Genomic DNA, 9,988 nt, shown 5'->3' on the forward strand with positions numbered 1-9,988 from the left:
GCCTCATTGATGACAGTGGAGCCGTGCCAGTGAGTCAGGTGTCTCAGTGATACTCAGCACCTGATCTCACCGAGGCACAGACAGTGTTGTGTTCCCCTGCCCCTCCCCTTTACTGGGGGAACTATAATAGCTCCTTCAGAGCTACAGTGATGTCACAGCAGCTGTTACAGTGCCTGGCCAAACAAGAAAGACTGCAGACTTGGAGTAAGTTATTGTTTGAAAAGCTCACTTTGGAAATTTTAGTACTTAAGTTGTTAGTTAAGATAGGCTAAAGCATTCCCTGTATCACATTAGAGATAGCTTAATGTGATACAGGGAATGCTTTAGCCTGAGACAGACATCAGTTACTTACAAAACAAAAATAAGGCTTTACCAGTACTGCAACAAAATATTTTGTTTTCCCAGCTGAAATCTTTTCCACACCCAGAACCTGGTTTATCCCCTAGCTTCTGATTTTTAATGCAGTTACTGGCAGGTTCCCCATTTTCTACACCAAGGTTACCAATTAGCAGCAACAATTACAAACCTCTTGGCCTGTAAAGCCTGTATCAAGTTACTGCACGCAAATGGAAACAAATTAGGTCCCACTTTGTCTTGAAATTGCATCCTTTCACTGGTGTTAACAGAAAGGAGTCAGCCAGCACAATCTTCTCCCCCACTGCCTTTAATTAAGTAACTTACCTGTATGATTTCAAAAATACTGTCCTCAGTGCTCTGCTATCAAATGATCCCATTAAGCCAAGTTTCCAGTATTTCTGGAGATTAAGAAGCACTTTGCAGAGAACAGTGGTAACAGCCCAAGTGGTATTTACCTCTCACCATGCTGCTTGTTAACAAAAGCTAACACTTTCAGCTACTCATGGACACAACAAATGTGATGAACTGGATGGATGTAATCACCTCCACTGCTTTTAGTGTCCAGATTCAGCAGCTGTAGGACAGGGCTCCTACAAACCTCACTGCTTGTAGAGTTCATAGCAGAGCTTTCAGACACCTCATTCAGAAATCTAAATACTTTCAATACTATTGCCCACTGTGCTGCAAGCCTTGGCCCCAGCCAGCAAGGAAAGGAGCAGTACAGTGCCTAAGATGTAAACCCCATCCCTACTGATGTGTCTGAAGACCAACAATGAAGGTAGGAATTGGAAACTAACACACAATCTGGTATTAGTACACACCTTTGAACTTTATTTGAACTTTTAACAATATTCTCACCTGTTCAGTTAAATGCCAGGGAGCTTTAAAAAGCTTCTGCTTTAATTATGAAAAAGTCTGGAGCTGTGTGGCATCTCAGTTTACAATTCCTAGGAGTTCACAACAGCCAACATCTTGGTAAATTCTTGGGCCTCCAAGACAATAACAAAAACATAGAGCAAGGGACTTATCTCAATTAATGATTTGCAGCTGCCTTCAAAAACTCAAAATCAGTTTGGCCATCCACACTTTTGTAAGTTGCTGTTCTTCAGCATATCTCACAGTTTCCACGCTCAAGCAAAACTGTAACTGACACAACATTGAAACAACTCAAACTCGAGAATTTCCTATCATATCAGGAACAACCATTTTAGCCTTTTTTAGCCAAGTGGTACCTTTCCAGTGCATTCCAAAGAAAACTGGTGTCCTTCTGCAGAGCAGCTGTGGCCTGGAAATAAGTTCAGTCCTTCACAGGGGTTAAAGCTTTATTTATAGAAAGTTGACTGCATTAATTGCAGCAATATTTGCATTGTATTTGAACTCAGCACTAACAGGTTAATATTTACATTTAGATAACACTTAAACCAAAACAAACGGAATACAGCCAATCTTAAGAGCAGAAAGACAGACATACACATGACAGACTTAAGAGTAAAAGTAATCACAGTTATTTCACTCTGGATGATTTAGTCTGAAGGCCTATTTCTTAATCAGATTAGCAGGAAGAGTGGATTTGTCCAAATCATCAAAATATGGATGGTTCAAGGCCATTTTGCCAGAAATCCTTTTTGCAGGATCATAAATTAACATTTTCTGGAAGAAAAAAACAAAACCACATTTACTTTCTCATGAAATATGAGCTAAAATAATGTTGAATACATAGATTAATAATAATAATAATGTAACTACAAAGACATTTTCCCCCTTTGTTCTGTGCTCACCCCGCTGGAGAGGTTATTTCCCCTACAAGTCAGTAGGAGTGCATAGTATCTCAGAAGATGAAAAATCCCATTTACCCCTCTGTTCAATAACCAAGCCCTTGCCTGTGTCTGGGTACCACATCCACTGAACTAAATCCAGAACCAGGCAACCAAGCAGCAATAATTGTCTCAGCTTCTTACTGAGGGAAATTAATAAGCTTTAGGCTGGTAAAGCCCTAAATGTTTACAAGTGGTCTGACACTTGTTTTGTTGCTGACATTGAGCAAAGTGATGTCAAATGGCTTCTGCTCAGGTTGGTGACTTTACAATTAAAATAAGAGAATGCTCACTCCGTTTCAAAATCCAAATTGGAAAGTAGATGACAAGCAGGTAGAACTCAAGATAACAGTTAACACTTGAGTCTCTTGGCAATAAAATACTTCAATAGATATTCAATACTTGGAATACCTCAAAGGTGATGAGAGCAAAAAGAGGGGATGTCACAGCCATTAAAATAACCCTCAGAAGTTTCTAAAACAGGAGGAAATTTGTTTTACTAGCCATTAAAAAAAAAGTATCTATAGCTTATACAAGGGGTCAAAACAGGAATGAAGCATTCAGCAGTTTTGTACTAGACCCAAAACAAGAAAAGCTTTTTTATTTCTCCTTACTAAAGGACAGACCATTTCAAATTCAAGTAATCAGGATTCCACCAGCTGCACAACAAATCTGTCTTCCAGAACAAAACTTAACCAGTCTTACTCTGCCCAGTATTCAGTCTTGACATTTAATTATCTTTACACTTCATTCTTCGGGGAGTCTTCCAAGTTGATTTAAACCACTGAATTTGCATTTATATTCTCTGAACTTCTGCCAAATACAATGCTGCCTCTAGATTCAACCTTGCATAGCCAATTTACCTTGTGGCAGGTTCCCATTACCTACACCTAGAACAGTGTCCTATAGTCAATTCTGGTATCAAAGGTTCTCTCAAAATTGACTCAAAGAGGGGAATTTCTCTGAGAAAGGGACACTGGTACTGAAACTACAGCACCACAATTGATAGAGCAAATGAAGGAAACCTCTCTGAGCAGTCTGGAACATTAGTTTTCCCTGTCACCTACTGTCCTGATAATTCAAAGTTTTTGAGGACAGCCATCAAGTGCTTTGAAATGCTAGCCATAGAAGTAATTTAGCTTATGAAAGTCTTCAACTCACAATCTCACTCATGCAATTTGAATTACACATTTTTGTGTTAAGACATTTTCAAAGGCAGCTCCTTTACATACATCTGCAATAGTCTATAGAAAAAAATTAAACATTGAAACATTTTCATTGACAAATGTGAGCTTGTGCTCTAGAACAAACTACTTAGTTTTGTTGCCTTTAAAGTTATATTATGGGTTTAAAAGGCTTAAAAGTGCCATAGGAAACTTAAAGGGATTCCAGTCAGGAATACCACTGTCACCAGGCACTAATAGGAAACTAAAATGTTAACATTGATTAATGCAGAACTGTACAAGTCTTTAGAGAATTTAATATGCTTTGAGACTAGAATTATGTTAACACCATGAAGAACTAGTACTTTTTTTGCCCTTATTAGCAGCAGCCCCAACCACTGGTTTCACACAGTGAAGCCCCACCTAAGCTCAGATGAGCCCTTGACAGGTCCTTTTCATGCAGCTGTTTCAACAAGATTCTCCTGCCTGTTCCTTTGATTTAGTTTGTAAATACAGTCAGCAACAATTCTATTTCAAACTGATTTAATAAAGATGTTGTCAGGAGTTGTATCTCTGTAAGACAACTGTGCTGCAAGGTTCAGAGCTACCCAGGACAACTAGATATTCAACAAATGCTCAGGCTGTCAGTGTGAACTGGGGCTCTGTCCCCCAAGAAAAACTGTGAGAAATTGTGATAACTTGAGCTTTTTGGGTAACACAACTTCATTCAGAGCATTCTGCCATATTACCAGTATGGGTAATGAACTGCTCTGTGACTGCTCACAGCCATGAGCCAGGTACACAGCTACTGCTCTACAAGGGGGTTCTGAACTGTCAGCTTGTCTTGAGACACACAGAGCACCCAACCCAGAGCCCTATCTGTAGGTCTGCACTGTACAAGTGCAGCTTTAGAACAGCCAAAGTACATTATTATACCTCAGGACATCTAAGAGCACACCTAGGATGTGACCTAAATTAGCCCTCAGTGGCAGCACATGAGCTGGAGAGCACTAAATGGAAAAGACTGATGAGAGACTGATAATCAGTGATAATCAGTGGGTGATAATGAAGAGCTTGCCAATTAAAAGCCTAGTGTGGTAGTTTAACTGCCTGGCCACAGAACTAAAGGAAACTCACAGACACAAAAGATACCAATTAAAAGTTAATACACCACAGCCAAAAATATTTAGCTACAAATTTAAGGGCAATTAAGACAGACATTACAGACAGACTTGAACTATGTTCCTTGTCTCAGCTAATCAATACATTCAGCTGTTTCTATCCTTGTTTATTCAGTTAAGACCATCATGAAAGTTTAACCAAGATGAGCCCACCAAGATTAATCCACATGCTGCCATAAAATAAACATTTCCAACTGGCTCAGCAGTCACACAGCCACATCACAGCTGGTGCTGGCAGCAGAAAGGTAACAGCTACTTTATGGGCAGAAGCCTTCACTTAAACTGCTTTGTAAAGACTCATCCTCACTGTCAAGTTGTACCTGGGCTTATTATTATAAAAAAGCTGAGGCATAATTGCTTCATGTGAAAAACAGTCTGGTATTACTTGTGAAAGGAATTAATGTCACACAAGGTGTCAGTTCTACAAGAATGAAGGCTCATACCACTGCTGATAGCTAGAAGGAAAACATGAAGATCTTCTAGCTATGACTGATGAGTACAGCTTTGTGTATTCTGGAGTATTTCAAACAGCCCACTCAGGTTTTAATCAGCAGTTTAGGACAGACTACTTACAGCCAGCAGATCAAGTCCATCTTTATCCAAGTTTTTGACATGTGTTTCAAGGCTGACAGGTTTCCATTTGGGGAATGTATTTTTATAGTCTTGCAGGGATTCCACCTCAGGCCATACCTCATTGTTGGGGGTCCCTAAAGCTCTGTGCAAGCATAAGCAAAATGTTAAACAGTTTAGTCTGAAATCTGTTATGTGCTATTACACTTTTAATTACACACAACTGTTGTGTGGTGCCACACAGGCAGCAAGGAAAGGTTCAGCCTTACATACCTGAAGATTCTGAAGATCTGGTCAATCTCTGAATCCCCATGGAAAAGTGGCTTTTTAGTTGCCAGCTCAGCAAATATGGTTCCTATGCTCCAGATATCTACAGGAGTAGAGTAACGAGCAGATCCCAGCAGCACTTCTGGAGACCTGTACCACAGTGTCACCACCTGTGGAACAAGGAAAGGTTAAGTTTGTGGAATTAGGTCTTTTAATTGACTGCAAGATAAATGGCTCATTTGTTATTAAGCAGTATTCACAGTTTTTTGCTAAAAATAGCCAGTACTTTAAGTTTTAGTGGAAGTTTCAAGCTTCATTTGTAGACAACCAACTCCATTGCAGCAGCTTCTACTTCAAGAAAAGCAGCTGCCTGCATGACTTCTCTAAGAGCAGGAATCCTTTGGCACCCAGCCACAAAACCCCTCTAACCCAAGTGCTGTGCAAAGCAAAAATGCCTTTATGAGACAGGGAGTCTCATATAAGTTTGAGTCCATCTGACTCACTCTGAGTGGGATTCATAAAATGTTTTGGAACCTTAGTATGAAACCACAGTTAAAGAACTGGAAAATTGTTTTGGAAAACAAAACATAACTCTTTCATAGTTTTGTTACCTTATGGCTTGAAAAAACTTGAAAAAATGAGTCTTTTTAGCTGTTTCAGAATGAGTTCTTAGCAGGAAGCAAGTACACACTATTCAAAGCACCACAGGTTCATCCCAACTCACTTCATGTGTGTAGACCCGCACTGGGATTCCAAAGGCTCGGGCCAGTCCAAAGTCTGCCAGTTTAATCACTCCCTTGTCATCTATCAGAAGGTTCTGAGGTTTCAAGTCTCTGTGCAGAACTCTTCTTGAGTGGCAGAAGACAATGCCTTGCAAAATTTGGTACAGATAACTCTAGAAAGGATGAGGTGGCAGGAAAGAAAGAAAGGAGTTACCTTTAGTACATGTCAGTGTCCTGCAACACAAAGTTGTTCCCTTCATTAGCTCTCTCCACAGCAGCAAGAAATGGAGATCCAAAGCATTGCAGATACTGAGTTAATATCAATCAAAAAGCTACACAAATTAATTCTGAAGATTAGTTTAAGGCAGTTTAATCTCAGTAATTAAAAGACTTTCAAGTGGCATTTGAAAGCAAAACTCACATTCATCTTATCTACTGCTGCTTATTTAACCTTTCATTTCTCCTCAAGGAGTTAATTATACTGAAAGTAAGAGCTGCTTATGGTTTAGTAGGTCATCATTAAATTCCCTCTTGGGTTAAGAAATTGTCCTCATTACCTTGACACGTGAACGCTCCAGATACTGGCCAGAGGGAATACTATCCAAATATTTCTTGAGATCCATGGAAAGGAATTCAAAGACGAGGTACAGTCTTGAATCCTGCATGAGAACATCCTGAAGACTAAAAATTGAGTATACAATTACTTCCACTGCAAAATGCATGAACTCCCATTTCCTTTCTCAACAGGGATACGAGCAGATATTTTCAGGTTTCTATTGTGGAAGTCTTTAAAGTCTTAAAGCAACAGACTTAGTGAATTATACTGTCACCTGGAAAATCAAGTATATCTGAAATAGTGTGTCAAACTAAGATAAAAGCCTATAAGCTGCCTCTTAAACTTATGTTCTCTCAAATCAGACACAGGAAGGAAAAATACTTTTGCCATTAAAGAAAACCCCACCTCTGGGTATTGGTGCCTAGCTTCGCTTTGAAGCTGGCCTGTCACAGCAGAACCTGAATTACTGGGAACTTAAGGAAATATTTAATAGGAATCCAATAGACACAGCAGGATGTGCACACAATTTTAAGTATCTTCTTCATCCTTATTGGAGTGTAAGGGTTCCTAAACCCAAACATACACACATGGAGACACTACCTCGCTGGAACCTGGCCAGTTTTAAGGCACATTAAAGATTAAGTATTTTGCTGCATCAAAGAGCAAGCAAATATGTTGTGGGAAGACAATGGCTACAATAATTTTTACATGTCAGACAGTCACTGATGGAAGTTTCACTCATAGCTCAGGTGTGCCAGCTATGATAGCATCAAAACACATCTAAATTCCTGCTACAGAACAGCAGGGAGAACATCAGAACACTTAAGTCAAACAGTATTCCAAGGTGGTAAATAAACTTCTGAGTCTGCCTGAAGTAACAGCTACAGCCAGTTTTCATGAGGTATGCCTCCATTCTCACAATAACCTCTCTGGAAGGAATTTACAGAAATTTCTAAATTAACAAAAGTTTGTAAGATTCCTAAAATGAAAAGAGGCGGCATGAGGAAGGCTTAATCAGAAAACTGGCATAAATATGGAGTTTAAAATATTTGCTGCAAAGCAGATACTGTATTAAGCAGAGAGGTTCTCACTTCACTAGAGTAGTAGAAAAATAATTTATGATCTGATGGGAGCTAGTGCCCCTCCAAGAGTTTAGCTAAATATCAGCATATGCATACCAGACTATATTGGGATGATTCAGCTCTTTTAATAAAGAAATTTCTCGGATAGCAGTACTTGGAACACCTTCCTCCTCACTTTCTAGGCGTATTTTCTTCATTGCAACCACCTGGCCTGTGGTTTTGTGACGACCTTTATACACAACACCATAGGTACCTGAACAAAAAGACAGTGAAACAAATATAGGAAGTACCAGCTTCAGGTACAAATAAGTTATTGCAAACAGGAGCTGCTAACATAGGAAAAGTCCTTACAAATGGAGTATTTGTTTAGATTACAAACTACTACTTAGCTGTAGAGTTAAACTGAGCAGTATTCTTGTTTGTTTAAAGAATGCCACCCATGAAGTGTAGCAATTGTTAGGACAGGTACTTAGAAGCCTAAGTGTGAAAGGTGAATATTTGGAAGATGTAGTTATAAAATCAAGTACTATTTCAGTTTCAAGTTGATTAACTTTCAGGCAAGATCATTATAAAGGATTATGATTTTGCCATTGATACATCATATTAAAATGCTAAAGGTTGGAAGTAGTGCTCCTTCTGCAGTCTGAGATCCATGGGTGTGAGCTGCAGAAATACCTCTGGCACAATGTTCAGTGCAGGAGAGAGGCTAGTGCTGTGGGTCTCAGAAGAAGCTGAAATTGGAACCAAGAGTAAATCTCAAATCAATCCATCTTAATTATCAGTGCTCACAGAAGTAGAACCCTCAAACCAAGACATTGTAAGCCTTCTCTTTTTACCCTTCTTGAAGCATTAATTCCTCACATGAAGCCCAAACTAGTTTATTTCAGAAAGATTCAGGCACAAGGCTTTGGTTACAAAGCTTTGTTGCAAGATCCAAGCACACCTTTTGCTATTGCCTCAGAGTAGGCAATCTCAGAACAATGTACTTCAAACTTTCAATTTATAAAAACAGACTTCAACAGTGATCACAGGCTGGATTTCCAGTAGCAGGGAGGCTGTGACCAACACCTGCATTGAAGCCATCTTCTTAGTGCCTCAATGTGAAGCAATTGTTAAGAAATCACTTCACCACAGAGCTTTGCTATCTTGCTTTCCTCTGACACCTGCACTGCCCGTATATAATCAGAGCAGAACAATCCAGAAAACACTACTCCCTACCAGCAGCTTCAAGCAAAACAACACATTGCACAACTTCAGGGGCAACTAGCAAGTTTATATTCAGAGAAATGGGGGAGCTTCCTAAGCTGTAAGCTGGTTTCTGGACTCAGAACATATTTTTTCTCCCTTTTGGAGAGATGTTACACTATTAGCCATCAAATGAAGGCAGACACTTTTCAACACTGGTCAGTTGTTTTTAACAAGACCATGTCACTTTCAAAAAAAGGGGCAGGCTGAAAGTTTTTACAGATATACATAACTACCACAGTAATTAAGCCACAGGCTTATTTAGCCACTTGGCTGAATCTCAGTGTTTCCTGTAACAGGCAGAGTGCACAGATCTTCTGGGACACCTCATAGCTCAAACTGTGGAGCGTTTAAAAGCTCACTGTTCCCCATACTTACCTTCCCCAATCTTCTCTATTTTCGTGTAATCGTCCATTGCTGTGGTTATCTCTGAAATGGACAGGAAAAAAGAAACAGAAAATGAGGGTGAACAGTTGCTGTCCTGAACACAGACAAGTCACTGAACCTGTGCCAAGTCTTTAGAAGCCAGTAGTGCCTCACATAATTAAGACGTAATGTGCAACACTTAACTGTTCTCATCAACAGGAACACAGAGCATACTTATTTCAGATTCCAGCTAGAAAAACTACACCCCAAGGTACGAGAGGGCAGTGATTTAAAGGAAAAAAAAGTTTAAAAATCTTTGAAGGAAAGTCCTCCAGTGAACTGAAAAAGGTGCCCTACTCATCATTTTTACTTAACTATTCGCTCGAGAGGAACGAACTAGAAACGGATAGAAAATGAGCTAGAAACGGATAGGAATGCCCCATGTGAAACAAGGGAACAGGGTGTGAGCCACGCCGGGGAACACGGGCCCAGTGTCACCGCACAGCGGGAGTGACCGCACAGCAAGAGGCGACAGCAGCGACGGGCACTCCGCACCTCCCCCGCTGCTCCGGACCGGCACCAGCTCCAGCTCCGGGGGGTTACGGACACCGAGCAGAGCCGAGTGACCTCCGGCTCCGGGCAGCTGCTGGCTCCAGGCAGGCCGC

At 40.2% G+C, this 9,988-nt stretch overlaps 1 protein-coding gene across 1 annotated transcript; it reads right to left on the reverse strand.

Annotated features, from left to right (window-relative positions):
* Window positions 1-1,162: 1,162 nt before the first annotated feature.
* Window positions 1,163-9,970, reverse strand: CDK1 (cyclin dependent kinase 1). Its single transcript, XM_005425552.2, has 8 exons — window positions 9,879-9,970; window positions 9,336-9,386; window positions 7,809-7,965; window positions 6,632-6,755; window positions 6,077-6,247; window positions 5,359-5,522; window positions 5,089-5,230; window positions 1,163-2,007 (listed from the first exon to the last, which is right to left on the reverse strand). The coding sequence occupies exons 2-8, from the start codon at window positions 9,370-9,372 to the stop codon at window positions 1,894-1,896; spliced, it is 909 nt and encodes a 302-aa protein (XP_005425609.1). The 5' UTR covers window positions 9,373-9,386; window positions 9,879-9,970; the 3' UTR covers window positions 1,163-1,893.
* Between the last annotated feature and the right edge of the window lie 18 nt (window positions 9,971-9,988).

This window comes from Geospiza fortis, unplaced genomic scaffold, assembly GCF_000277835.1.
Source record: "Geospiza fortis unplaced genomic scaffold, GeoFor_1.0 scaffold92, whole genome shotgun sequence".
Classification (NCBI taxonomy): domain Eukaryota; kingdom Metazoa; phylum Chordata; class Aves; order Passeriformes; family Thraupidae; genus Geospiza; species Geospiza fortis.

What these genes read in the sequence shown, in the direction of transcription:
- CDK1 (XM_005425552.2), bottom strand. Translation starts at nt 9,372, where the DNA reads ATGGACGATTACACGAAAATAGAGAAGATTGGGGAAG. An exon ending in AATCATCCCAATATAGTCTG is followed by an intron (nt 6,756 to 7,808) that starts GTATGCATATGC and finishes CTCAATTTTTAG; the next exon opens with TCTTCAGGATGTTCTCATGC. An exon ending in CAGATCTTCAGAATCTTCAG is followed by an intron (nt 5,231 to 5,358) that starts GTATGTAAGGCT and finishes ATGCTTGCACAG; the next exon opens with AGCTTTAGGGACCCCCAACA.